This window comes from Manacus candei, unplaced genomic scaffold (genome assembly GCF_025592945.1).
Source record: "Manacus candei isolate 608988 ecotype Guabito, Panama unplaced genomic scaffold, ASM2559294v1 h1tg000197l, whole genome shotgun sequence".
Lineage (NCBI taxonomy): Eukaryota > Metazoa > Chordata > Aves > Passeriformes > Pipridae > Manacus > Manacus candei.
In genome coordinates, this window is record NW_026138245.1 from 362,784 (window position 1) to 390,118 (window position 27,335).

The 27,335-nt window shown below is 56.2% G+C and overlaps 6 protein-coding genes across 8 annotated transcripts in view; 4 read left to right on the forward strand and 2 right to left on the reverse strand.

The window, feature by feature from the left end:
- Positions 1-27,335, forward strand: part of LOC127464165 (uncharacterized) — a 348,813-nt gene that overhangs the window by 211,834 nt on the left and 109,644 nt on the right. The gene's annotated exons all lie outside the window — the stretch shown is intronic.
- LOC127464166 (C-type lectin domain family 2 member B-like) lies at positions 8,034-13,816 on the reverse strand. Of its 3 annotated transcripts, XM_051774364.1 has the most exons (6): positions 13,315-13,803; positions 11,248-11,405; positions 10,944-11,054; positions 10,471-10,652; positions 10,119-10,219; positions 8,034-9,818 (listed from the first exon to the last, which is right to left on the reverse strand). In XM_051774364.1, exons 2-6 carry the CDS (start codon positions 11,333-11,335, stop codon positions 9,659-9,661), a joined length of 642 nt encoding a protein of 213 aa, XP_051630324.1. In that variant the 5' UTR covers positions 11,336-11,405; positions 13,315-13,803; the 3' UTR covers positions 8,034-9,658. The 3 variants fall into 3 exon arrangements, with proteins under 3 accessions (XP_051630324.1, XP_051630323.1, XP_051630322.1); XM_051774363.1 differs by having other exon boundaries at positions 10,471-11,054; positions 11,248-11,563; positions 13,315-13,816; XM_051774362.1 differs by having other exon boundaries at positions 10,471-11,054; positions 13,315-13,815.
- Positions 14,518-17,733, forward strand: LOC127464189 (killer cell lectin-like receptor subfamily F member 1). The gene is made up of 6 exons (XM_051774385.1): positions 14,518-14,716; positions 15,091-15,208; positions 15,268-15,434; positions 15,562-15,716; positions 15,944-16,059; positions 16,148-17,733. Exons 1-6 carry the CDS (start codon positions 14,632-14,634, stop codon positions 16,269-16,271), a joined length of 765 nt encoding a protein of 254 aa, XP_051630345.1. The 5' UTR covers positions 14,518-14,631; the 3' UTR covers positions 16,272-17,733.
- On the forward strand, positions 18,551-23,181 carry LOC127464178 (C-type lectin domain family 2 member B-like). Its single transcript, XM_051774381.1, has 7 exons — positions 18,551-18,599; positions 18,914-18,974; positions 20,554-20,711; positions 21,058-21,165; positions 21,460-21,641; positions 21,893-21,993; positions 22,295-23,181. The coding sequence occupies exons 3-7, from the start codon at positions 20,624-20,626 to the stop codon at positions 22,452-22,454; spliced, it is 639 nt and encodes a 212-aa protein (XP_051630341.1). The 5' UTR covers positions 18,551-18,599; positions 18,914-18,974; positions 20,554-20,623; the 3' UTR covers positions 22,455-23,181.
- LOC127464190 (C-type lectin domain family 2 member D-like) lies at positions 23,618-25,235 on the forward strand. The gene is made up of 4 exons (XM_051774386.1): positions 23,618-23,966; positions 24,075-24,259; positions 24,360-24,484; positions 24,649-25,235. Exons 1-4 carry the CDS (start codon positions 23,618-23,620, stop codon positions 24,851-24,853), a joined length of 864 nt encoding a protein of 287 aa, XP_051630346.1. The 3' UTR covers positions 24,854-25,235.
- LOC127464177 (killer cell lectin-like receptor subfamily B member 1C) overlaps positions 25,661-27,335 on the reverse strand; it is a 61,108-nt gene continuing 59,433 nt past the window's right edge. The window contains exons 3-6 of the mRNA XM_051774380.1: positions 26,949-27,103; positions 26,613-26,722; positions 25,821-26,371; positions 25,661-25,704 (exon numbers count right to left, since the gene is read on the reverse strand). Of these exons, the coding sequence (XP_051630340.1) occupies positions 26,209-26,371; positions 26,613-26,722; positions 26,949-27,103 (428 nt within the window). The 3' untranslated portion in view covers positions 25,661-25,704; positions 25,821-26,208. The remainder of the gene's footprint in view (positions 25,705-25,820; positions 26,372-26,612; positions 26,723-26,948; positions 27,104-27,335) is intronic.

Genomic DNA, 27,335 nt, shown 5'->3' on the forward strand with positions numbered 1-27,335 from the left:
TCCCAATCCAGGTACCCCCATTCCGAGTTCCTGATGTCTCCATTCCCATTCCTGTTGTTCCCAGTCTGCTCCCAATGTTCCCATCCCCATTCCAGGTGTTCCTATTCCCATTCCAGGTGTCCCCATTCCCATTCCCCCTGTCCCCATTCCCATTCCTGGTTCCCAGGAAGGAACTGCCGGATGCCGGAGGAGGAGTTAGAATTTATTGCCCAAAGCAGGAGATTTTCACCAAAAAATTAACCCGTTGGTGATGTCACCACTGTCCCTGTGATGTCACTGCTGTCCCCGTGATGTCACCAATGTCCTTGTGATGTCACCGCTGTCCCTGTGATGTCACCAATGTCTCAGTGATGTCACCGATGTCTCAGTGATGTCATCGATGTCCCTGTGATGTAACCGCGGTCATTTCCCCTGCTGGTTTACCTTTAAACCAGCACACCAGGGCTGTGCCAAACGGGGGTCCCTGTGGATCATCCAACGCGGGTCCTCCCATGGCTGATGGAGTTGGAGCAGCGGCCGAAGCTCTTCCCGCAGTCGGGGCACTCGGGGATTCTCTTACCGGTGGGTCCGTTGGTGGGAGGTCAAGGCAGAGCTGTCCCTGAAGCTCTTCCCACACTCCCCACACTTGTGAGGCCTCTCCCTGATGTGGATGCCAAGGTGGGTGTAGAGGGTGGAGCTGTCCCACATTCCCTACACGTGTAGGGCTGTTCCCCAGTGTGGATGTGCTGGTGGCTGAGCAGCTTGGTGCTTGTGCTGAAGCTCTTCCCACATTCCAAGCACTTGTAGGGCCATTCCCTGGTGGGGATGCAACGGTGTTTGCAAAGGCTGGAGCTGTCCCTGAAGCTCTTCCCACACTCCGCACACGTGTAGGGCCTTTCCCACTGTGGATCATCTGATGGTGGAACAGGTTGGAGCTCTGACTGAAGCTCTTCCCACATTCCTCACACGTGAAGTGCCTTTCCCCAGTGTGGATCATCTGGTGTCGCAGCAGGGTGGAGATCTGTTTGAAACTCTTCCCACATTCCCCACACGTGTAGGGCCGTTCCCCACTGTGGATGCGACGGTGGTTGCGGAGGGTGGAGCGGTCATTGAAACTCTTCCCACACTCCCCACACGTGTAGGGTCGCTCCCCAGTGTGGACAAGCTGGTGCCTCAGGAGGTTGAATTTCTTGCTGAAGCTCTTCCCACATTCCAAACACCTGAAGGGCTTTTTCCTGCTGGGAGGCTGCTCAGGGACCACCAGCTCGCAGCTCCGCCTCAAGCTCCGGCCGCCTTCCCGGCACACGCTGGCTCTTTCCTCCTCACAGCCCCCTGGGCTGGCTTTGGAGCCCCTCCTGCGGGGACATCTCCGGCCCTTTTCCTCCCCGCTGCCTTCCTGCGCCGGGGAGCCCTTCAAAACGGCCTCTCCCACCAGGCTCTGCCGGGGGGATTTGTCCTCCGCGCTCTCCGGCCTCACCTCGGGGCCTGGGGCAGGAACCAACAAGGACACGCAGGGGATTTGCCTCCGGCCCACAGGGAAGCCCAAGGACATCCCCCCAACTCCGGCCCCACCAGGACGGCCACAAAAGACAAAAGACCCACCCAAAGGGGCACTGACTTCCTCCTCACCTGCCTGGGGGGCCCAAGGCATCTTCCTCTTCCTCGCAGCCTCCTCCTCCATCCACCCAAGCTTTGGGAAGCAGAAATCCTGATGGGAAGGGGGGAAACAAGGGGTGAGTGCGTTGCCTTGGGGGTTCCTCCTGCCCAAGTGCAGCTCTAGGACTCACCGTGCATCTTGTGTCCATAAAAACCCCCAAAACACAAACATTCAGCCTAAAAACCCCACCCAAAATTCTCCCTCTCTGCTCTCTGGGGTTAGGGGGGTCCCCCCTGTCTGGCCTGATGGCACTTCTGCCTGCATTGGGGGTCCCCCTTCTCCGGGTTGCCGGGGGTCTCGCGGCTCCGGGGGGTTCCCACTCTCCGGGGTCCCCTTTAGTGTTGCCAGGGGGGTCCCAGGGCTCACTTCTCCCCACTCTGCCTCCCGGGGCCGGCCGGCCCTCCTCTCTCGGCTCCCACCCTCGCAAACCTCTTGGCGCTCTCGGCTCCCACCCCGCCTCAAGGCCCCCCCTCCTCTCCACACTCCAAGGCCTTCCCCCTCTCCGGGACCCCCGCTTAAGGGGCTCGGCGCTCCCTCTCTGCTCCCCCCCCCCTCCAGCATTCCGGGGGTCCCCCAGCTCCGGGATCGCCCCTCTCCGCTCTCCCCACTCCGCGGCTACCGGGGTTCCCCCCGGCTCTCACGGGGGCCCCCAAACCGCTCTCGCCCCCCCCCGCCATTGCCCAGCCACCGCCAGGACCTTTTGGCTGCTCTTCTTTGTGCTCCCGCTCGGCTCCTCCCTCGGCTGGGCCGCCGCTTTTGGCGGGTTTCCTCCTCCGGGATCCGCCCCCTGCAGCCCTTCCCCCCCTGGACCAGCCCCCTTGGGCCCCCCTTGGGCCCCCCTTGCCCAATAAGTCTGATTATACAGACAAGGAATTGGTTTTTATCCACAAAACCCAAATGTATAACCCAGCACCCTGGGGCATGAACAAAGTGGTTTTCCTTGGGCCCCCCCCCCGAGTCCAAAGTAAAGGGAGAGGGGAAAAAACCTGCTGGTGGGAGAGCTGTTGCAGTCTGGTCAGAAGTGGTGATTGCAGTCCAGTTGAGGGTGGTGGTCTCAGTCTGGTTGAGAGTGGTCAGCTGCAGCCTTCCTGTGGATACCACGAGTGGTGGAAAGGTTCTGAAACTCCAGGTTTATATATTCTCCAGTTCAGGCAGGAATGGTCAGTGATTCCCTCAGAGCGGGGAATTCCATAAAAGGATATGAGGGTTCTCTGAGTGGGGAATTCCAAAAAAGGATGCTCAGTTCGTTCCCTCAGAGGGGGAAATTCCATAAAAGGATATGAGGATTCTCAGAGTGGGGAATTCCATAAAAGGGTATGAGGACAGGGACACCCCCCCCACCTTGAAGACTCCCACCCCCACCCCCCGACAACAGTTCCTGGGAAAATGGCATGGAAGGCCATAGAATACACACTTTTGGGCTACACCCATCCAGTGAGGAATCGGTCCCAGCTGTTCTAACTAGGACACTGTGTCCATCATCGCTGCCATCATCATCATCATCGGCCTCGTGGCAGTCGGTGTCTGGAAGCTCCGATCCGGTAACTCCCAGGATGGGGGTCGGCAAGGGGCACGGATCCGCCCGGCAGCATTCCGGGGATCCTGTGCCACGGGTGCTGATCCCACTTTCTTTCCATAGGGAAGAGGGAGGGGAATGGATACGACCCCGCGCCCACCAGTGAGTCCCAGCAGCGTGTGTGGATCCAGATCCTCTGTGCAGGGATCCCAGGATGGATGCCGGGATTCCAGAGGGGAATGGGGGCCTAATGGTTGGAGCGGGATTGGAAGGGGATTGCAGCTCAGGGCAGGATTCCAGAGTGGGATCAGGCGGAATTGTGGACTGGGATCAGGGCTGGATTCTGGACTGGGATTGGGGTGGGATGGATGGAGTGGGATTGGGGTGGGATGGACAGAGCAGGATCAGGAGGGATTCCGGAGCAGTTCCTACTCTCCCTGGGCTCCACAGCCGGCTCCATCCCCTGGGATGGGAACAGGGACATGGCGACTCCTTTCCCCGCTCCAATCCCAGCAGGAATCACGGTCTGAGCGATCCTGGAGCTGGATCCGCCCCTTCCCTCTCCCTGCGGAAAGGCAGGAGCTGCTGGCAGAGCTCATCCCGCTGCTCCCACCCACCCCGGTCCCCCTGCGGCTCTTCCCGATGGATCAACTTCCTGCTTTTTCCTGTGTGAAACCCAGGACCACAATTATTCCTGAGGCTTTAATTTGGGTGTGAAAATCTCCTGCTTTGGGCAATAAATCCTGGCTCCTCCTCCCGTATCCGGCAGTTCCTCTGTGGGAACCAGAACTGGGAATGGGGACAGGGGGGCTGGGATGGGGACACTGGGAGTAGGTTGCAGACATCAGGAATTGAAATGGGAACACCAGGAGACAATGGGGAAAGGGATGGGGACACCAGGAGCAGGATGGGATGACCAGGAGAAGGTTGGGAACACTGGAACAGGCTGGGGTCATCAGGAATGGGATGGAGACACCAGGAATAGTAATGGAGACATTGGGAGCAGGTTGGGGACAGCAGGAACTGGGAATGGGGACACACAGAAATGGGAATGGGGAAAACAGAACTGGGTTGGGAACTCTAGGAATGGGAATGGGGACCTGGAGGACCACGCTGGGGACACTGGGAGCAGCCTGGGGAGAGCAGGAACTGGGATGGCAACACCAGGAAAGGGAACGGGGACATCGGCAGCAGGTTGGAGATGCCAGGGACTGGGAATGGGGACATCAGGAATGGGATGGGAACACTGGGAATAGGAACACCGGGAATGGGAACACCAGGAATGGAGTGGGAACATGAGGGACCAGGATGGGGACACTGGGGACTGATGGAGAGGAGCAGAGACCCCAGACTCACCTAAACCCCTCCCAGAACTGAGGACCAAGAGAAGCTCCCCTGAGCTCCGCCCGAGCTTTGCCCATTATTAATATGTATAGATAGAGGTTGTGATCAGATGAATATGATTTATCATATTTAATCATATATGAAAATTGTATACAACCCCGATATTGTGTGAAACTCTCGACCAAGTTCTCTATGGTGCGAACCACGCTCGCTGCCGACGTCGGCAATAAATCCCTTTGCTGCTCAAAGATCCAAAGTCTCTGAGCAGTTCTTCGGACTGGGTTTTTCAGCATCACAGAGGCAAAGGCACAACTGACGGATCCCCTCAGAGGGCAACATTCTCACCAAAGCTCCCCTCTCAGCTTCCTTTATACTGACCTCTGACTGCAGGGACCTCCTTCCCACTCTGCTGATGCTTCTCAGGTTGCGAACCACCCGGAAAAAAAAACAAATGCCAAGGGATGTGCTTAGATTCACCAAGGATACAGCCCACCAGAATTAACATCTGATTCAGACTGGCAGGAGAATGCTCACCTTGCTCGTCTCCCCTTTGGTGTCAAAGGCCCCCCCACCGCTTCCATCCCACCTGGAAAGAACAAGAAGACGCTCACAGAACGACCTTTGAGAGAAGTGCCTGTCAGAACTGCAAGGAGGGATGCAGAACGATGTCACGTGGGGGATATTCTCTGCTCTGCCCTGCAGACCCTTGTGCTGGGGTCAAAACACAGCCTCTCTGCTTCCCTCTCCTGAGGGACTTGTTCTTAGACATCCCTTTCCCCTCCCGGCCATTCCCAAGCCTGGACCCGGCTCTCAGCCCCTCTCTGGCTCAGAGCCCTCAACTTCTCTTGCAGAGAGCTGGGCCTGTCAACCCACCTGCCAAAAGCACGGCCCTTGGGCTGCCTCGGAGGTTCCTGCAGTCGCCCCAGGCCCTGCCCAAGGCCCTCCCATCAGGGGCTGGGCCCTGGGGGCCGGGGGAGAACCCACCCGCGGCTTGGCCCTTCTTGCCCAGCCCTGCTCTGGCCCAGCCTCCTCCCCCTGCACACTCCCCACTGCCACAGCCTGCGCTGGGGCAGCATTTCCTTCCTGGGCCCTTTCCAGCTGCCCCCATGGGGACACTTCCATTTTCTGGGCCAGGCCCCAGAGGCAATCCCAGCCAGTCCTGCCCCTCGTCCCCAGCCCGGCTCACTGACTCCTGGGGGCCCCTGGAAGCCAAGAGCCAAAGGCCGACCCCCCCAGAGTGCAGCCCCACCATTTGCACTGGGGACCCAGGGCTTCCCTTTCCCAAGCAGCCCCTGCAAAGCCTTGTCAGAGACAAAACTGGGTGACCCGAGTCCTGGATGCTTTTAGGAAAGAGGTCTGAACATTTCTTGAGTAATGGAGGGGGGTGACTTTTTTCTTCTTGACCTTTCCAGTTCTCCATTTGGGGGCAGGATGTCCTCTGGGCCAATGTTTTGTTCCCTTTGCAGTGAGTGCAGCCTCAGAGGGCTGAGCCTTCTCTGGCTGGGCTTGGCCTCTCCTGGAGAGACTCAGGCCTGGCTGGGCTGCCCCAGGCAGACGCTGCAGGAAGAAGAGCTCAGGCCGCCTGGGTCTGGTGTCCCTGGGGCTCAGCCTGTGCCCCATTGCTGGGCAGGGGCTGAGCCCCACCTCTGCCTCGGGGCCTTGGCCAAAGGGCTGCCAAGGAAGAGGCCCAGGAGCCTTGGGGCCTGCCCAGCTTTCCTCCTCCCTGGGGGCTCTCAGTCCTCCCCTGACACCGGGTGGGCCCAAGGCCTTGCTGGCTTCGGGCTCACGGCCCGCCGGCACCATCCCAGCGGCCTGACCCCCCTCCTTCCCCTCTCTCCAGCCTCTCCTGCCTTTTCTGGCAAGGGGCCATCCAAGGCAAACCCCGGTTCTCAGCAGTGGCACCTGTGGCACGGCTGCAAGGCTCCAGTGCGCCAGGCAAGAGCAGGAGCACCGAGAGCCTGAGGAGCCAGGAGATGCCCTGGCTGGGCATGGTGCTGCTGCGGGACGAGCTGACACCTCTGCACAGTCTCTGCCCGTCCCTGCCAGCCGACTTCTGCCCAGGCTCTGGGCACGGGGACGCAGCACTGACACTTTTCAGCCACCACGCTGTTCCACAGAGGCTGCGATGTCACAAGGCCCTTGCCTGGCAGCCAGGAGATGGGCAAGGCAAGGCAAGGACGGAGCCTCTGAGCCACCAGCACGCTGTCCCCAAAGGCTGGGGTGGCACAGAAGCCCAGAGTCCCTGAGCTTGGCAGAGACTTGTGAGATCAACTGGCGTCCAGCCTACGCCCCATCCCCAGCACGTCAAGCAGAGCACGGCACTCAGTGCCATGGCCAGTCTTTGCTTAAACACCTCCAGGGACGGTGACTCCACCACCTCCCTGGGCAGCCCATTTCAAGACCTAATCCCTCTTTCTCTCCAAAAAGTCCTGCTCCTGTCCCTGACAAACAGCCCCTGACAGGCAGGTCCTCCTGTCCTCTTGTCCTATCGCCTGTTGCCTTGGAGAAGGGGCTGACCCCCACCTGGCTCCAGCCTCCTGTCAGGAAGTTGTGGACAGGGAGAAGGTCAGCCCCGAGCCTCCTCTTCTCCAGGCTGGAGAAGCCCAGCTCCCTCAGCTGCTCCTCACAGGCCATGCACTGCAGACCCTTGCCCAGCTCCATTGCCCTGCTCTCCACCCACTGCAGCCCCTCAAGGTTCTCCCTGAATTGAGGGGCCCAGAGCTGGACACAGCACTCCAGGGGTGGCCTCACCAGTGCCCAGTCCAGCAGAAGAATCCCTGCCCTGCTCCTGCTGCCACACTCTTTCTGATCCAGGCCAGCCTGCCCTTGGCCTTCTTGCCCACCCGGGCACCCGCTGGCTCAGGTTCAGCCTCTGTCCACCAGCACCCCCAGGGCCTCTCCCACGGGGACCCTTTGCAGCTCCTCTGCCCCCGGCCTGGAGCTGCAGGGGGTACTTGTGGTCAGAGGCCCCAAAGGCACCAAAGGCACTCTTGAACCTCATGCCCACGGGCTCGGCCCAGAGGTCCAGCCTGTCCAGGTCCCTCTGCACAGCCTTCCTGCCCTCCAGCACATCCACACTGCAAGCCAGCTTGGGGTCCTCTGCCAATTTGCTCCTGGAAGACTCAATGCCCTCCTGCAAATCCCCACGAAAAATGTGCAACAGGACTGGGCCTGTTACCCAACAAGTTCTAGTGCTTGACAAAGGAACCCACCCAGCAGTGGGGAGAAACTGCTGGCAGGAGATTGAATGGGGGCAAGAGACAATGGATGATGGACAAGTTCTGGGCCATGGCCATTTGGTAGAAAAACAAAGGAAAAGTTTAAGGCCTGCCATATTTCAGTGGTCAGAGACCTGGCAGAGAAATCTATTTTTGAGACCTGGACACCAAGAAGGCAGAATTTCTAAACCACAAAGACCCGTAGAGAAACCAGAGATGAAGACAAAACTAACACAGACAGTTACTGAGGCTCTCCCTATCCAGGGAAAAGACAGTTCCTTTGGATACATGTCTGGAATAAAGACAAGTGCCAGAAATATTCAAACAAAAAAATATCGTTTATTACAGTCATAATAATAATAATAATAATAATTATCTTAGCAAAGATAATCAAGAACTAAAAAAGGATACAAAATATCTTATTGTGTGGCCTTAAAAACAAATACTACAAACAGCATTTAATACAGTATTAACTAGTGAAAAAAGGAGGTTAAAGGGATACCAAAATAGGGATCTTAACACAATATTATGGATAACTATTAACACAATATTGGTTAGTAAAAAGGGAAATTAAAGGGAAATACTGTGAACAACTTATTTATGTAACAATAATCAATAATAAAAGGGGAATTAAAGTTACACTAAAGGGATATTAAAAAGTTTGTTCTCTCAGTTGCTTCCTGTCAATAAACTGTGCTTACCCACACAGACAGGCCAGGGCTGTCAGGATCTGCAGCAGCTGGTTGGTACCCGTGCTTAGCGGGCGTCCCCGCGGAGCAACAGTCTGGGTGGTAGGATGAGGATCGCTCAACTCAGCAGCTCCGACACCCCATTTTTATCAGTTCCACATTACACTACGTAGGGCCAGTACCCAGGATAAGGTGATGCCTGAATGGCAGCCAAACCCCGCCTGATCATCACCTCATGGCAGCAGTCTGCGCATGCCCTACTTGTAGGGCAAGGGGCGAGCGACCCCTGCCCACATAATCTTCCTCCCATCATCATCTTTCTCACCCCTATGTATGACCTCTACCACTGTGTTTCAAGGGTAGATGGATCCATCTTGCAGTATGGAGCAAAACCAAGGAAGAACTCAGCTCTGATAATAGGGAATATCAAGCTGACTTGCTGAAAAGCACAATGGACCTTCCAATTCGCTTGTGCCATGAAGTTACATTGTACCCCACTCTGGCTGGTTTCACATCCTAATATGATTCCGTTCTCACGCCTCTATGCTCCATTGATCATCTAATTCAAAAGTACCCCCCTTACGGGAGGAGCGGCCAATGGGAGTGAGGGGGCGTGGTTTAATCGGCCAATCAGCACGCGCCGATGGTGAGAAGAGCGGGAGTGATGCGGAAGTTCCAGGAGAGTGAGAACGGACACTAAAAGGCTCCTTTCTCACCCCAAAACCGCCCCCAAACCGCGGCCACCCCAGAAAAAACTTGAAATAAGGCTGAAAACAGTGTGAAAAAAGGCTGATTTACCCCCCACCGAAATGGAGGGCCAAGAGAAGCACCGGCCTGAGCTATGGCTACATAAATGTCGTACTCCTATAAATATGGTTACATAAATGTCGTACTCCTATAAATATAGTTACATAAATGTCGTACTCATATAAATATGGTTACATAAATGTCGTACTCATATAAATATGGTTACATAAATGTCGTACTCATATAAATATGGTTACATAAATGTCATACTCATATAAATATGGTTACATAAATGTCGTACTCATATAAATATGTGTTTAAGGCAAATTGTATAAATACCAGTTGCATTTGTGCGAACCTTTTGAGCAAGTTTTCTGTGGTGCAAACCACACTTGTGCTGCTCAAAAGGATGGGGGATAGTACCAGTTCCTTGTACCTGATTTTTTGGATTCACCCCGACAATTTCAGTTGCAGTGCTGAGGTGAAGCTCCCCCATCTGGTCAGAGATTTAGGTTGACAGTCCTGGTTTGGGGTCTCTTAATTTCCCCTCCCACAGGACGAAGTTGTCAGGGCGGCTGCAGATCCAGTTCTTCTCCTTGTGGCACAGGGATGAGCTGATCCACCCATAGTACAGGTACCCACAGGGTCCCCCACCCCTCACCTCAAACCTGCAAATGCCAATGGGACCAGAGTGAGAAAGGGAAAATAAAAAGAAGGAAACTCCCCCCAAAAATTAGGAAGAGCTGAGATTTCCTCTCTGGTAGAGAAGGGCTTGGGCTGGGGGGCTCTCCAATTCTCTGACCAGGGTTGGGGGGCAGCGACCTCGGCCCATCCCAACCCCCCATGGAAAGCCAGGAGCTGCCTGGACACAGGGCAGGAGAAGGTGCCCATCCCAGGATGGGACATCCCAGACTCCAGGAAATCCCTGGGGCCCACCCCGGGGCTCCAGCACGGACACAGGGACCCACCTGCCGTTCAAGGCCGTGCCATTGATCCACTCCCAGCCCTTATCCCTCATTCCCAGCCCGATCCAGTGGTTTGCTTCGCCTTTATAGCGCAGAAGGAAGGTCTGGAAGGCAAAGAAACGTTGGCTTTGGCCAGTCTTGCCTTCCCCACCTTCTCTTTCCCTCCTGTGTCCACCCCCAGCCAGGCCTGGGGTTTTTCCCAAGGGTTTGGCTCCCGGCTCCAGCACTGGCAGCACTTTGGGGCCAGCCTGGGGGGTTTGGGGCTGATTTATCCTCTTGGTTACCCTGTGTTTCCCACCCCGGTGCTGCTGCAGAGGTTCAAGCCCAGTCCTCACCAGTTCATCCCAGTCCTCACCAGTTCATCCCTGGTGCTTATGATGGCCAGTGAAGCTCCCAGGGCCTCACACCTTTCCCGGCCTGTGGTCCAGTTGCCCTCAGCCTCAGAAAAATAATAACATTTTCCTTGGAAACCAGGCCAGGTGTCTGGGCACACATGGGAGAATTCCAGCTCAGAGAACTGGGGTCTGACACCGAGAACTGAAACACAGAAAGCTGAGTCAGACACGTGGGCAGCCCTGAAAAGCAGCAAAATGGGGTTGATTCCTTGGTTTATTCCAGCAGCTGGAAGAGGAAACTGGGGGATGATGCTCTTGGGAAAGGTGTGACCGAGTGAGGAGCAGGTGCCTGGAGCAAAGTGCAGGGAAAAAGGGGAGTCACTCACTTTGGGAGCCTCCCTTGATGCCAAGAAGGTCCTGGGATCCTCCCACCTCCCAGAGCGGAGGTGCCTGGCCCGGATCCTCCCCATGGGGGTGTCTGGGTGGGACTCACCAGTCAGTGTTACGAGCAGGCTCAAGCTGAGGATCCCCAGGAACACACTCAGAGCCAGGAGAACACGCACCTTGGGGGATGTTCTCCAGTCTGACTCGGTTCTGTAGGACCCTGAGGCAGGAAAGAGCAGGGTGAGGATGGCCTGGCTCCTCTCCCCTCTGCTTTGCCCTCCTGTGCTGGACCCTCAGTCCATCCCCAGCCCCACCCAGGCCCATCCAGGCTCCCCCACTGGTGCCCCCCAGAGCGAGATGCTCTTCCCACCCCTCGTCCTCCCTTGGAACGTTTGGGGTTTTCCCAGCATTACCACATTTGGACTGTTCCTTTGAATCACTGCAGATGTTCAGGGCTTCCTCTTGGCCTGAAGAATTTGGCTTTTGAGTTCCTTCCCCCATCCTTGCAGAGAAGCCTCAGGGCCCGGGGCTGACATTCCCTGGGCTCTGTGGGGTGGAAGCACTCGGCAGCCTGGGGTGGAAGGAGAGGAGAGGCTGAGGGGACCTGCAGGGAGCTGAGACCTCCTGGGCCACAGCCCAGCCAGCCACAACAGCCTCTGTGGGGCTGGCACTGGCTCTCAGCGTTGTCGTTGTGCCAAGGGGCACCATCTGGCAGGGCTGAACACACATCTGGGAGAGGAGGTGGTACAAAGGACAGAGAGAGGGGAGGGGAAAAGATAAGGAAGGGAAAGAGAAAGGAGGGACAAAGATCAAGGAGAAAAAAAAAAAACAACAAATTAAGTAGAAAGGAAAGAAAAAGACAAGTTTAAAAGCACTTTAACTATTAAATAAATAAGTCATTGAGAGCTCACAGGTTTGCAGGGGACAGGAGCCTGTTCAGGGCTCAGGGGGGGAAAAGGCACCGAGGGCTTGGAGCAGAGTTTGCGCTTTGGGGGCCCTTTTGCAAAAACACACAGGGTGGAAAGCAGGTTGTAACAGCTCACAGCAGCTGTTCTGCTTGGGTTTTCTGTTTGTGGCTCCCCACGAGCTTCTTTTGCTCTGGTTCCCCCCCCTCCCCATGCCCACTGTTGCACAAGCACGACCTGGTTCCTTGCACCCCCAACCAACAGGGGCAGCAGCTTTTGGTCCTCTTGGGTCTTGTGTAAGTTATTACCAGCACCAAATGGACCAACAGAAGCTCATCAGGAATGTGTCCTGATAAAACAGCAATATTTCATTGCAAGGTGAGCTCTGAAAGCTGCAAAGGGGCAGGTTGGTTTGTGGGTAAATGGATGTGGAAAAAAAGCACAAAGCCGTTCCCTCAGAGGGGATTTGCAGGAGCAAACTCAAGGAGTGTTCAGATGCAGCGTTTCCAGAGCAGTGGGAGGGTTAAATTGGTAGGAGAAAGGAACAAAAACAGGATGAGCCAGAAGAGGGTGGTGCTTCCGCACCCTCAAGGTTTCCAAAGCTGAACAGGACAAAGCTCAGAAATTAAAGGAAGTCATATCTTGTGACTTGGCAGAAGTCCACGTGCACAGGTTCAGACCCCTCATTTCAAGCCACAATTTCAGTCCTACTTTAATTTCTGCCTCCCAGTGTCAACTGAACAAATTCAACAAATTCCCTTAAAAAGACCCCCGAACGTTCACCTCGTAAGACCCCCCCTGGGGCAGCCCGAGCTCCTGCCCAGGTTTAATCCCTCCCAAACCCAATTCTGAGCCAGAAACCAGTGGGCTGGTGAAGGTTTTAACATTTGCAAAACTGAAGTGTCAATTTGAAGCTAAAAGAGACCCAGTGCAGTTACTGATTCACCCAGTCCCACTGTCATTTTTGCTCCTTTATGATGACTGTACAACTTCAACAAATTCCCTTAAAAGGACCCACGAAGGTTCACATTGTAAGACCCCCCCTGGTGCAGCCCGAGCTCCTGCCCAGGTTCAATCCTTCCCAAGCCCACTGTGGTTTCCAGCTGGTTCGCTCCAGCTCCCCCCAAAATCACTGTTCATTCCACTCAACTGAAACAAATTAAAGTCCTTTTTATATTATTATTTGCCTCTTTTCACCACGACTTTCTCATTTCTCTTCCCAAGAAGCAACCCCCGTCAGCAACAAGTGGCTGAAAAAAACCAACAAAACCACTGCAGAAGCTCTTAGAAGGCAGCAAAAATGACAAACCAGCCCAACCCCGCAGCAGACACTCAAACCAGCCCCATGGCAGCAAAAGCCTCACCAAACCCAGCTGTAAAACTGTGACTTTTGGCGTTTATTCCCCCCTTCCCCTTCAACGTGCCACGTTTAATTAATCAGGTGGTCATTGCAGCCCCCCCAGAGACAAGACCATGATGTGGGGGCTCAGCCCTGTCCCAGCCGTGGCTCACTGTGGGCAGGGAGCACCCACCACCCCGAGTTTGGCAGCCCAGGAGCTGCTCTGGAGTACTCACCTCGCAGGGCAGCTCTCAGTGACTGTGAGATTTCGTGGTAGGGTCGGTTTAGTCACAAACTAGCAAACAAACTCTCCAACTGACGCAATTTCAATTGTTCTTTGCTCTTCTCCAGCAGCTTCTCAATGTGGTTTAATTGACATCAGGACACGTTGCTTCCCATTGGCTGCCGGGGCCCTTCGACGCTTCCCATTGGCTACCGGGGGCTCTCCGACGCTTCCCATTGGCTGTTTTTCGATCCCCCCGCCGTGGCTGTGCCGTGTGGGTGTGAAATGGGACGTGTGTGACTCACTGGCCCTTTCGCCGCCGCCGAGTTTTATCTTTCGTCGCCGTTTTGCTGTTTATTGCCTTCCCCGCCGTCTCACGTGCCCCGTCCAGCGCCGGCAGCCCCGTCCCTTCCCCTGCTCCCTCCGCCGCGTTCCATCCCGGCTCTCGGAGCCTTGGAGCTCCCGGGGCTGACGGAGGGCTGAGCCCCCTCCCAGTGCTCCCAGTGTGCCCAGTCACCCTCCAGCACCCCGGGGAGGGCTTCGGGGAAGTGCTGCTGGGGGGTCCCACCTCACTTCTGTTTGGTTTGTTCTTCCCAAACTGGGCAAAATCGACTTTTGGAGTTTTCTGCCAGAACTCTGTCCCCTCCTCCACTCGGGTGAAGGGATTTGGGGCCGTTTTCCCGTTTTAGGGGCAAATAAAACCTATGGGTCAAGCCCCAGCAGGACGCAGCAGCCCTGCAGCCTGCGGAGCCCGTGCTGGCCTGTGCCTGGCAGAGAAAAAAAGGAGATCAGGGACTAATTAACCAGTGATTAATTAGCCTAATAAAATTGCTCCTCATTAGGGGGCAAGAGAAGTGGGGCTTCCTGCTGAGCCAATGTTACCCTACAGACACGGCTGGGAAAACCAGGCATGAGCTCTGTGAATCCGCGTCTATTTTTGGACAGAACTGGTGCTTTATTGAGCAATTCTCTCATTTTGCGCTCCTTTTGATGGTATTTTATCGATTCTCATCTCTTAGAGATCACGATCAACACCTTGATCTCTTATTTTCACCATTTTAGGGGGATGTGAGGAGTGATTTCTCTCTCCCAGCTCCTTGTCCTCCTTGTCCCTTCCCATGGGTTTCCTTCCTCTGGACACAGACCCCCGACCCCCCACCCCTCGGGGCCGTCAGGACGAGTCCCCCCAGCAGTTGTGGGGCTTTGGTTTGGGTACAGGAAGCTCCGAACCCACTGCCAGTTCACACCAGCCCGGGGGGCAGCGGCGCTTTGGCTTCCTGTCCCTTCCCCCGTGTGACCACTGCGGGTCCCCGGCCCTGAGCGGCGGGACATGGAGGACCAGGACGGCTACACGGCCTTAGAGCAGTGGAGGAAACGAGGGGCTGCGGGGAGCCCCCCGTCCTCCCCGGGGGCAGGTACTGGGGGGGGACGTGTCCGCTGGGCCCCCCCAGATCGGGGGGGGAAGAGGGACTCGGGGACAGGGGGTGATGTCACCCCTGGGGTCCCCAAGAGCTGCTCAGGGTGGGGAAACTGAGGCAGGGATTTAGGAAGGAGGGGCTGGGGGGGTTTCTCGGGGCTGTGGTTGGCTGCTGCCCCACCCCCCGAGCTGGGACCCCCCAACAGAGGGAGCAGAGGGATTTTTTGGGGGCACCCAGCTCCTCCTGCTCCTGGGCAGGGGGGGCTGCAGGGGTTTGAGGGGGGGGTCTCACCAGAGTGCTTTGCCCCAGGACCCCCTGCCCCGGGCTCTGGGTGGGTGAAGGTGTGACGGGTGCTCTTTTCCACCCCCCAGCTGTAGGATCTGGCTTTCCAGAACCCCGGGGGGTCCCCACCACAGCCCCCCCCCCGCCGTCCCCGCTGCCTCCTCGGGGCCCTCACGGCTGCCCTGGCGCTGTCCCTGGTGCTCTGTGGTGAGTTTGGGGGGTGGGAAGGGGCACCCGGACCCCTCTGCCCCTTCCCACCCCCCCAGTGCCCCTGACCGGGCTGGGCATCCTCCTGTCCCAGTGTCCTGGTGGGTGGCAGAGAGGGCACAGCCCGAGGCGAGCTCGGGGTGGGGGAACACGTCCCTGAGACCCCCCTGTGCCAGCCTGGACGGCACCTTCAGGGAGCTGAAGAGGATCCTGTGCCCCCCGCGAGGTAACCCCCCAGCCCCCGGGGGTCCCATCGATGCCCCCTCCCCAAACTGGAGCCCCCCCCAGTCCCCCACACGGCGCCTCAGCGCGCCGGGGTCCGTCTGTCTGTCCGTCTGTCTGTCTGTCCACAGAGGCCGAGGGATGCAGGCTCTGCCCCGTGGGCTGGATGCTGGGCAGGACCAAGTGCTGCTGGGTCTCGGAGAGGATGAACTCGTGGCACAGGAGCCGGGAGGACTGCGGGGACCGCGGGGCCGCGATGGCGATGCCGTGGGACAAGGACGAGCTGGTGAAGGGACCGAGGGGACAGAGGGGCTGGAGGCACCCCAGGGGAGGGCGAAGGGCTCCCCAGAAGCCTGGGATCACACCCCTCATTCCCAAATTCCCCGCGGTGCCCGTGGCAGACCGGGGGGGAGTGCCATGGGTCTGGCTCGGTCCCGGGGTGAGGACGGAGCCTATTTTGGGGTGACCATCCCCGGCCCGGCAGCGCCACCACTGCCCCTTTCCCCGGGCCAGGATTCCCTCAACGAGACCCTGAGGAAACCCACGCGGCACTTCTGGATCGGGCTCTCGGTGCCCGCGCCCGGGATGGGCTGGACGTGGGTGAACGGCTCCCGCCCGGACTGGAGCCGGTGAGGAGCGCTGGGGGGGTCGGGGTGGGCACCCCCCTGTCCCCGAGGGCCCCCCGGGGGTGACACGGGCCCCCTCCCGCACCCGCAGGTTCCCGCAGGACCTCGGGGAGGGTCGCGGAGCCTGCGGGGCGCTCAAGGGGGACAGGATCGACCCCCGCGCCTGCGACACGGGGCTGCAGTGGGTCTGCCAGACGGAGTCCGCCCGGATCTGAGCCTCCACCGCACCCAAAACCCACCGTTAACGCGAGAAAAATCCCGATTCCCGCTGGTTCGGCACCCACCGGCATCTCCCGGGGCACGGGCAGAACTGCGGCCGGGGAAAGTCGCCCTCGGTGGGCGAGGCGAGGGCGGAGGGGGCGGAGGAGAAATCGAACTAAGAAAAGAATAAAAACTAAAAATAACTTGTAAAATTCACTTTGCGGGGGAGCCGGTTGCGAACAACCTCCCGATTCCCACCTCCCACCGGTGCCGCTGTTTCGGCCACCCCCCGTGTGGGTCTTTTATTGCCTTCTCTCTCTTTTTTTCCGTTCACGCCCCCCATCTCCCCGCCCCGGGGCGGCCCTTTCGCTGCCACCGCCCCTCGCCCGCCCCTCGTCGCAGCTCTTCAGGGCCAGGGGGTGGGTCCTACGAGCCAAGGCAGGGTCTGTCCCTCGGGGCAGCTCCTCCAGCACCGCCGCGGCTCTGCTGTTGCGTTTAATTCTATTCTCTGTATATTTTATTCGCAGCTCCCATCCCGCTCGGCGCAGCCCTTCTGGCCACCCCCGAGAGCTCCCGTTCAGTGACACCGGGCGGGGGGACCCCTCGGTGCAGCCTTTTATTCTATTTTACTCTATTTCCTGTCTTTTATTCTGTTCCCATACTCGCTGCGGCTCTTTTGGACCCCTCGGTGCAGCGATTTTAACTCCCCCGCGGAGCCAAGAAATGCCGGGAAACAGTTTCCACGGACGGAAGGAGCTTTTCGTAAAGTTTTTATCTCGTGACCTTATTCTCTTATTAATTAGCACCCAACCCCAAATTTGCCGGGTGTCTCTCTCCTTCTCGTGCTGATCGGTCGCAGCTGCAGTTCTTCTCTCCGCTGGACTCTGGGGTGGTCAACGAGTCGGTGGTCGCCACCTCCCACTGCTGGAATGACCTTCTTCCCAGTTATGGCTCGGTCGGCCTGACTTCCCTCCTGTGCCTCCGGGCAGGGAACGGCCACGAGCCTGGTGGGGACCTCCCCGGCACCCGCGGACGTTCCCTCGGGCCTTTCCCCGCCCGCAGCTCCCCCGCAGCTCCCCCGCAGCTCCCGCTCCCTCGGGACGTTTCCCCTCGTGGGCAGCGAGGGGCGCTGGGGGGTCCCTACGAACCCCCCTCCCTTTAAGATCCCGTTCAAGTCCGACCTTTCTGTCACTCAAGGAGACGCGGGGAGGTGACGAGAGCTTCGTCCCGACCGGCTTTGCCTCGGGGTGCAGCCACTTCCCTTGTGCTTTCCCTGCCAGAAGCCGAGCCACATTAACAAACAGGGACACACAAATGGGCTCAGTGCCAGCGCTGGGTGCCCCTGGGGCTCCAAACTGCCGGGGTAGGAGCCGCTGGGCACAATCCTGAGCAGCCTCTCGGGCGCTGGTTCTTCCCCTTGGGAGGCTGAGCCCGTTCTGCAGCTGCCCTGGGCCAGCAGCGTCCAGGCAATGGCACCCCCATGTCACGACAGGGCCACGACAGGGAGCTTGTCTGCAGGTGTTTTTTTTTTTCAACCCAATAAAACAACAACAACAAAAAAAAACTATGAAAAAACCCGAATTCCAGTTCCCTGCCTGCAGTTTCCCGTACATTTGCAGTTTGAAGTTCGTGTGTTTTCTTATTTCCTCTTAACACCACGATGGATTTAGAAAAAACTGGTTTTAGTCATTGATCCATTCCTTTCTTGTGCCCACAAGAACTACTGGTGAGTGACCTCTCCCTGATCCCTCAGCACGACTTTAGAGCCTTTCTTCAATTAAACACTTCCCCCTGATAATGAAAGGCTGTATAAAAAAGTCATAAATATAGTTAGGACAATACTTGTGGTTGGGTGCATTTTGGTCCATCTTTTCTGGTATCATTTAAAGTGCAGGGCCCCCATCCCAGCCATGTGGGACCCCTTCAGCCAAAAACCTCCCCCCGGGTTTCTCAGATGTCACGATGGTGGTTGTAAATCTCCAACAGCTTCTCATTTCTTCTGGCTCTGAACTGTGCAGCTTTCACGAGGTGACAGTTTGGAATAATTCTGTCCCCTGCCCGGGTGAGGAGGGGGGTGACAGAGCAGCATCTGGCACCAACCAGGGCCAGCCCATCACAGATCCCTTGGTTGAGAACTCTTAAATATTTGTAAGTAAGCAAGGTGCAAAAAATGGACTTTGTTCCTTCAAAAATGAGCCACACTGAGAGTTGTTGGAGAACAGCAAAACAGCCAAAGAGCTGTAAACTGAAAACCACACCTCTGTGGTTGACTCCCGTCCTGTCTGTGGCTCAACAGACTCAGTTCCGAGAAATCATCCACCCGTTGGCAGCTGCCCTGCGAGGTGAGTACTCCAGAGCAGCTCCTGGGCTGCCAAACTCGGGGTGGTGGGTGCTCCCTGCCCACAGTGAGCCACGGCTGGGACAGGGCTGAGCCCCCACATCATGGTCTTGTCTCTGGGGGGGCTGCAATGACCACCTGATTAATTAAACGTGGCACGTTGAAGGGGAAGGGGGGAATAAACGCCAAAAGTCACAGTTTTACAGCTGGGTTTGGTGAGGCTTTTGCTGCCATGGGGTTGGTTTGAGTGTCTGCTGCGGGGTTGTGCTGGTTTGTCATTTTTGCTGGTCCTTCAGTGATTTTGTTGGATTTTTTCAGCCCCTTGTTGCTGACAGAGTTGCTTCTCGGAAAAGAAATGAGAAAATCGTGGTGAAAAGAGGTAAATAATGATATAAAAAGGACTTTAATTTGTTTCAGTTGAGTGGAATGAACAGTGATTTTGGGGGGAGCTGGAGCGAACCAGCTGGAAACCAGGGTGGGCTTGGGAGGGATTGAACCTGGGCAGGAGCTCGGGCTGCACCAGGGGGGGTCTCACAATGTGAACCTTTGGGGGTCTTTTTAGGGGAATTTGTTGAATTTGTACAGTCAACACTGGGAGGCAGAAATTAGTCATCATAAAGGAGCAAACATGTCAGTGGGACTGGGTGAATCAGTAACTGCACTGGGTCTCTTTTAGCTTCAAATTGACACTTCAGTTTTGCAAATACCAAAACCTTCACCAGTCCACTGGTTTCTGGCTCAGAATTGGGTTTGGGAGGGATTAAACCTGGCCAGGAGCTCGGGCTGCCCCAGGGGGGGTCTTACAATGTGAACCTTTGGGGGTCTTTTTAAGAGAATTTGTTGAATTTGTTCAGTTGACACTGGGAGGCAGAAGTTAAAGTAGGACTGAAATTTTGGCTTGAAATGAGGGGTCTGAACCTGTGCACGTGGACTTCTGCCAAGTCACAAGATATGACTTCCTTTAATTTCTGAGCTTTGTCCTGTTCAGCTTTGGAAACCTTGAGGGTGCGGAAGCACCACCCTCTTCTGGCTCATCCTGTTTTTGCTCCTTTCTCCTACCAATTTAACCCTCCCACTGCTCTGGAAACGCTGCATCTGAGCATTCCTTGAGTTTCCTCCTGCAAATCCCCTCTGAGGGAACGGCTTTGTGCTTTTTTCACATCTGTTTACCCACAATCAAACCTTTGCAGCTTTCAGAGCTCACTTTGGCAATGAAATATCGCTGTTTTATCAGGACACGTTCCTGTTGAGCTTCTGTTGGTACGTTTGCTGCTGATAACTTAACACAAGACCCAAGAGGACCAAAAGCTGCTGCCCCTGTTGGTTGGGGGTGCAGGGAACTAAGTCGTGCTCCTGCAACAGTGGGCACGGGGAGGGGAAACCAGAGCCGGGTTTCCTGTGAGCAAAACAAGCTTGTGGGGAGCCACAAACAAAAAACCCGAGCAGAAGAGATGCTGTGAACTGTTACAGGCTACTTTCCATCCTGTGTGTTTTTGCAAAAGGGCCCCCAAAGCACAAATTCTGCTCCAAGCCCTGGTGCCTTTTCCTCCGTTTTGGCAGCAGTTCCTGAGCCCTGAACAGGCTCCTGTCCCCTGCAAACACTTCAGCTGCCTTTGACCTGTGAGCTCTCAATGGCTTATTTATTTAATAAAGTGTTTTTAAACTTGTCTTTCTCTTTCCTTTCTCCTTAATTTGTTGGGGTTGTTTTTTTCCTCCTTAATCTTTTGTCCCTCCTTTCTCTTTCCCTTCCTTATATTTTCCCCTCCCCTCCCTCTGTCCTTTTGTGCCACCTCCTCTCCCAGATGTGTGTTCAGCCCTGCCAGATTGTGCCCTTGGCACCACGACAACGCTGAGAGCCAGTGCCAGCCCCACAGGGGCTGTTGTGGCTGGCTGGGCTGTGCCCAGGAGGTCTCAGCTCCCTGCAGGTCCCCTCAGCCTCTCCTCTCCTTCCACCCCAGGCTGCCGAGTGCTTCCACCCCACAGAGCCCAGGGAACGTCAGCCTCGGGCCCTGAGACTTCTCTGCAAGGATGGGGAAAGAAATCCAAAAGCCAAATTCTTCAATCCAGGAAGAAACACTGAACACTTACAGCCATCCAGAGAAACAGTGCAAATGGAGTAATGCTGGGAAAACCCCAAACATTCCGAGGGAGGGCGGGGTGTGGGAAGAGCATCTCACTCCGAGGCAGCACCAGTGGGATGGGGATGGAGCCTTTGGGTGGGTGTGGAGCAGCCCAGGCACAGCTGCACTGAATTCCATGCTGTGGAATTCACCTCTGGAGGCTGAAGATCCATCTCCAGGCCCTCAAACACACATCAGTGCCTCTGAAGGACTTCTGAGCCCCCAGAGGGGTCCCTGGATGGGCCTGGGTGGGGCTTGGGATGGAGTGAGGGTCCAGCACAGGAGGGCAAAGCAGAGGGGAGAGGAGCCAGGCCATCCTCACCCTGCTCTTTCCTGCCTCAGGGTCCTACAGAACCGAGTCAGACTGGAGAACATCCCTCAAGGTGTGTGTTCTCACTCAGAGTGTGCTCCTGGGGATCCTCAGCTTGAGCCTGCTCGTGGCAGTGACTGGTGAGTCCCACCCAGACACCCCCATGGGGAGGATCCGGGCCAGGCACCTCCGTTCTGGGAGATGGGAGGATCCCAGGACCTTCTTGGCATCAAGGGAGGCTCCCAAAGTGGGTGACTCCCCTTTTTCTCTGCACTTTGGTCCAGGCACCTGCTCCTCACTCGGTCACAACATTCCTTTTCCCAAGACAATCATCCCCCAATCTCCTCTGCTAGAAAAAAAAACCCAAGGAATCAACCCCATTTTGCTGCTTTTCAGGGCTGCCCACGTATCTGACTCAGCTTTCTGTGTTTCAGTTCTCGGTGTGAGACCCCCTTTCCCTGAGCCGGAATTCTCCCACGTGTGCCCAGACACCTGGCCTGGTTTCCAAGGAAAATGTTATTATTTTTCTGAGGCTGAGGGCAACTGGACCACGGGTCGGGAAAGATGTGAGGCCCTGGGAGCTTCACTGGCCACCATAAGCACAAGGGCTGAACTGGTGAGGACTGGGATGAACTGGTGAGGACTGGGCTTGAGCCTCTGCAGCAGCACTGGGGTGGGAAACACAGGGAAAACAAGAGGATAAATCAGCCCCAAACCCCCCAGGCTGGCCCCAAAGTGCTGCCAGTGCTGGAGCCGGGAGCCAAGCCCTTGGGAAAAACCCCAGGCCTGGCTGGGGGTGGGCACAGGAGGGAAAGAGGAGGTGGGGAAGACAAGACTGGCCAAAGCCAACGTTTCTTTGCCTTCCAGGCCTTCCTTCTGCGCTATAAAGGCGAAGCAAACCACTGGATCGGGCTGGGAATGAGGGATAAGGGCTGGGAGTGGATCAATGGCACGGCCTTGAACGGCAGGTGGGTCCCTGTGTCCGTGCTGGAGCCCCGGGGTGGGCCCCAGGGATTTCCTGGAGTCTGGGATGCCCCATCCTGGGATGGGCACCTTCTCCTGCCCCGTGTCCAGGCAGCTCCTGGCTTTCCATGGGGGGTTGGGATGGGCCGAGGTCGCTGCCCCCCAACCCTGATCAGAGAATTGGAGACCCCCCCAGCCAAAGCCCTTCTCTGCCAGAGGGGAAATCCCAGCTCTTCCTAATTTTTAGGGGGGAGTTTCCTTCTTTTTATTTTCCCTTTCTCACTCTGGTCCCATTGGCATTTGCAGGTTTGAGGTGAGGGGTGGAGGACCCTGTGGGTACCTGAACTATGGGTGGATCAGCTCGTCCCTGTGCCACACGGAGAAGAACTGGATCTGCAGCCGCCCCAATGACTATGTCCTGTGGAAGGGGAAATTAAGAGACCCCAAAACAGAAGTTTCACCCTAGATCTCCAACCAGATGAGGGAGCTTCACCCCAGCACTGCAACTGGAACTGCTGGGGGAACATCTCAGTTGTCTGGCTGTGAAATTTTCACTGAATATCTCAAAAATATCTTGTATCAGAAAGCACCTCACAAGGATCATGGAGTCCAACCCTCAGCCCTGCCCAGGCCCATCCCCAGGAGTCACCCCCTGTTCCCCAGAGGATCATCCAAACCCTCCTGGAGCTCTGGCAGGTTTGGGGCTGTGCCCACTGCCCCGGGGAGCCTGGGCAGTGCCCAACCAGCCTCTGGGGGAAGAACCTTTTCCTGGAATCCAACCTGACCCTGCCCTGGCACAGCTCCAGCCCTTCCCTGGGGTTGGCATCCAGAGGGACCTCGAAAGGTCCTCCAGCAAAGCCTTGGACACTGTCTCCCAGGGCACATTCCTGGAAAAGCTGCAGCCCATGGCCTGGACAGGGTTGCACAGGAAAGCAGAGATGGAGCCGCTTGGCTTATTGTTATCTGTAGTAATATAAAAGCATAAAAATAACTCTTAAGTATCAGGAACCAACATTATATGACCCTGAGAGAATCTCAAGGGGAGCTCAGCAACTTTAATGCAGACATGGTGAGATGTATCCATGTGTGTGTGAAATTGCTTGGGAGTATTTTTCTCCTGCTCTGTAAATGCTTAATTAAAAAGTAGATATAGAGAAAAGTCACTAACAGGAATTTACTGCTTATGTAACAGGGTGCATAAACCATGAAAAAATTGTAATAAAATTTTTTTTTGTACCACACGATGTCCGTGCCCGAGTGTGTCAGGTGGAGGCATCATCCAGCTTCCCAACTGTGGGCGAGGAGAGCTGGAAAGGGGCTTTTTGGCAAACCCACTTGTGGTCACTGGCACAGATATCAAGATCCAAGCTCTTGCCTTTCAGGGTCCCACACCCTTCATCCAGCTCCGGCAGGTCCCCAAACCTGCACGACAAAGGGTTTATTGGCTGAGAGGAGCAAAAAGTGTCCCAGTCCTGCCGCAAAGGAGACAAAGGGGTGTTTCTCTTGCCCTTTTCCTGCACCGTTTCCCGCTGGAGGTTCCTGTCTGTGAGGGCGGTCAGTGCAGTGCAACCTCCCATCGCCTTTGTCGGCGACGTTTTCGCATCCACCTCGTCCCCGCCTTCGTCGGCGATGTCACGGGCCCGTCGGAATAAAACGCTCCGGTGGCCAAGAAATCGAGGCGGTGGCGGCGAGCGCGTGTTCGAGGTGCAGGTGGGAGCGCCGGGGCTCGGGGAGCGGGAGGGGGCGAAAAGGGGGGTCTGGAGGGTTCGCCCTGCCCTGGGTGGTGGATGTCAGCTGCTCTGGCTTTGGCTGGGGGGATGTGAGGGCTGGGCCTGCTCAGGACAGCTCCATCCTCACGGCCAGTGGCTCTTTCCAGCTCTAGGCAATTGGTTCAGATCCTGCCGAGGGCTGACTGTGTTCCTGGTGCTGTCTGTGCTCCTGAACGTGGCTTTTGTGGTGGATAAGATTGTGCTGGCAGGTGAGGAAGGAGCAGCTGCCTCAGCACAGAGGCAGCTCTGGGCACAGGGCTGGGCTCCCTGCTCCCTGTGGAGGGGAATCCTCAGACCTTCTCCCTTTCTCTCTCCAGGAAAAAGTCACAGAGAGATTCCAGTTACACCTAAGGATCCATGCTCTGTGCCTTCTCTTGAGGCCTGGGATCAGCACAACAGCATCTGTTACTCCCTCCTGAAGGATGAGAGGACCTGGGAGCAGGCTCGGAATCGGTGCTCCAAGCTCAGGGCCTCCCTGGCCATGCTCAGTGATGAGGAGATGGTGAGTGAGGGGCTCTGGGGGGTGTGGATGGCAGAGGGGAGGCTGGGGGGGGTTTCTGGCCCGGGGCAGCTCTCACTGCCCGCTCCTCTCTCCCTCACAGGACCACCTGCTCTCTCCCTCCCAGGACCACATCTTCCACCTCAATGGCAACCTGGATTACTGGCTCAGGCTGCGGAGACGGGGTGAGCGGCTGCAGTGGATGGACGGCAGCAGCTACAACTCCTCGTGAGTCCCGGGGGGACGGGCAGGGGATGGGGGGGATGAGGCTGCTGGGACTGTCCCTCCTGGGCAGCGCTTGTCTCCTCATCTGCTGGGGGGAATGGGCAGAGACGACCTGTCCTGTTAACAGCCCTGCCCTGTAACAGTGCTGTCTCTGCTCCTCATTGCAGGCTGGAGGTCCTTGGCAATTCAGAGTGTGTGTACCTGGCGGACTGTACTCAGGAGCGAGGACTGTTCAAAGCAGCTGCCGTACCTCTGCAGCAAACCCCAAACTCCCTCATCTGTAATAGAAGTGAGGGAGAAAGGACCTTCTCCATCCTGAAGACTCACAACTTTCCTTTTTCCACTAGCCCAGGGATGTCCTTCTGCAGGTGAACATTTGCTTTGTGACACATCTCAGCACAACCTCAGGAACCTCGGTGCCTTTTGTCATTGTCACCTCAGTAACTGGTCTCAAGGAGGTGAACCTGCAGGGACATGATGTGGAAGTGGATGTGTGCCTTTGTGGACTAGGGGTGTCTTTCTCCAGTTTTCCTAATTTTCTATGACTATATGTTTACACCTTAACGATGCAGATGCATAACACTACGTGTGCATATGAAGTATTCATCTGCTGCTCAACACTACACGAATCTGTGAATGTGAATGTACAATGTCCTGATTGTGGTCTCAGCAGAGTTACTGTATCAGTGCTGCCGCTCTGCTTCTCTCTCCTTCTCCTTTTTTACCCATTTATATTAAAGTTTGTACGACCCCACCGCTGTCCCTCGTGTCCTGGTCGGGGCGGGAGCTGCGGGGGCCGCTCGCCCCGTGCGGGTGGGGAAAGGTCCGAGGGAACACCCGCGGGCGCCGGGTTGGCCCTGTTCATCCTGAGGGAGCCAAGATGGCGGAACGCCCTCACAGAACCTCCCTCACAGTCACCCTCACAGAATCATCCTCACAGAGGCGCCATCACAGAGTCGCCCTCACAGAACCACACTCACAGAGTCACCCTCAAGGAACTGCCCTTACAGAACTGCCCTCAGAGGCGCCCTCACAGAGTCATCCTCACAGAACCGCCCTTACAGAATCCCCTTCACAGAAACGCCCTCACAGAGTCGCCCTCACAGAATTGCCCTCACAGAATCACTCTCACAGAGTAACCCTCACAGTCGCCCTCACAGAATTGCCCTCATGGAATCGCCCTCACAGAACTGCCCTCACAGAACTGCCCTCACAGAACTGCCCTCACAGAATCTCCCTCACAGAACCGCCAATTCCACCCGTCGGTGACACCCATTGAGGACGGGGCTAAATGGCTCTTTGAGCCGTCACTCCCATGGGGTGGGTTTAGAGCGAAGACACCGAGGGGGCGGGTGTTGGAATATGTGTGTTTATTTTAGGACAGTTTGGTTGCAAAGGAAAGCAGGGATGGAGCCGCTTGGCTTATTATTATCTACAGTAATATAAAAGCATAAAAATAACACTTAAGTGTAGGGACCGAGATTATGTGACTCTGGGAGAAACTTAAGGGGAACTTGCAAGATAAATGCAGATGTGGTGATAAATCCGTGTGTGTGTGAAATTGCTTGGGAGTATTTTTCTCCTGTGCAGAGAATGTTTAACTAAAAAGTAGATATAGAGAAAAGTCACTAACAGGAATTTACTGCTGATGTAATGAGGTGGATAAACCATGAAAAAATTGTAATAAATTTTTTTTTTGTACCACACGAGGTCCGTGCCCGAGTGTGTCAGGTGGAGGCATCATCCAGCTTCCCAACCATGGGCGAGGAGAGCTGGAAAGGGGCTTTTTGGCAAACCCACGTGTGGTCACTGGCACAGCCATCAACCTCCAAGTTCTTGCCTTTCAGGGTCCCACAGAACCCTTTGTCCGGCTCCTGCAGGACCCCAAACCTACACGATGAAGGGTTTATTGGCTGAGAGGAGCAAAGTGTCCCATGACCCCAATGTGCCTCATAACCAACCCCAACATGCCCCATGACCCCAGTGTGTCCCATGACCCCGACTCTTGGTCTGCAGAGTGTTGCCAGAGGAATAAGAGACCCTTGCATGGCCCCCAGTGATGTGGGGACGTGGATCGGGGTCTCAAATGGACCAAAGCAGCTTTTTACCCCCCCAGACCTCGGACACTCACCTGTGGGGGTCGTAGGGGGTGTTGTCCACCCACGTCCACTCCTTCTGCCGCGACCTCAACCCGACCCACACCGACCACGAGATCCTACTTGTGACACTCTTGACGTTCTCCTGGGACATGGAAGGGACCGGTTGCTCCAAAAAAATCTCTCCATGTGGAGTTCCGTGGGGTGCAAAGCCACAGAACAAACCTGACCGCCAAAACCTATGGGACATGAGCGGCCCCATGCTCTGAACCCGAAACCCTCCTGCTACTGGGAGCCTTTTGCTCCCCTGCCCCCCTCCCTAAAAACCCAGGACTTCTGGGTCCTTTCTAAGCCTTCTCCTTCCTGTTTACCATTTCTGTCTCGTTCTTGAGCACCACCAGCTCGGAGCCCTGATCTTTGCAGCTTTTCCTGCCCCGAGTCCAGTTCCCCGATTCCTTGGAGAGCCAGTAGCATCTCTCCCCACGGAGCTGCCAGTCCTGGGGGCACAGCTTGCAGCCAGCAGGGGCTGGGGAGGAGGAAAGGCCATGAATGAGACACCCCAAAGGTGAGCAAGGTCTTCTCTGTCCCCCCAAATGAAAGGCACCAAACCCTCGAGTCATTTCCCACCCTTGTGGTTTTTCTGCTCTGCCACCATGGAGGAGGAGGAGGAGGGAGAGGAGGGGGGAGAAGAGGAGGAGGAAGAAGTTGGGTGACCATGAGGGCAGAGCAAGTGGTTGGGGTGCAGGAAGGGTGGTGAG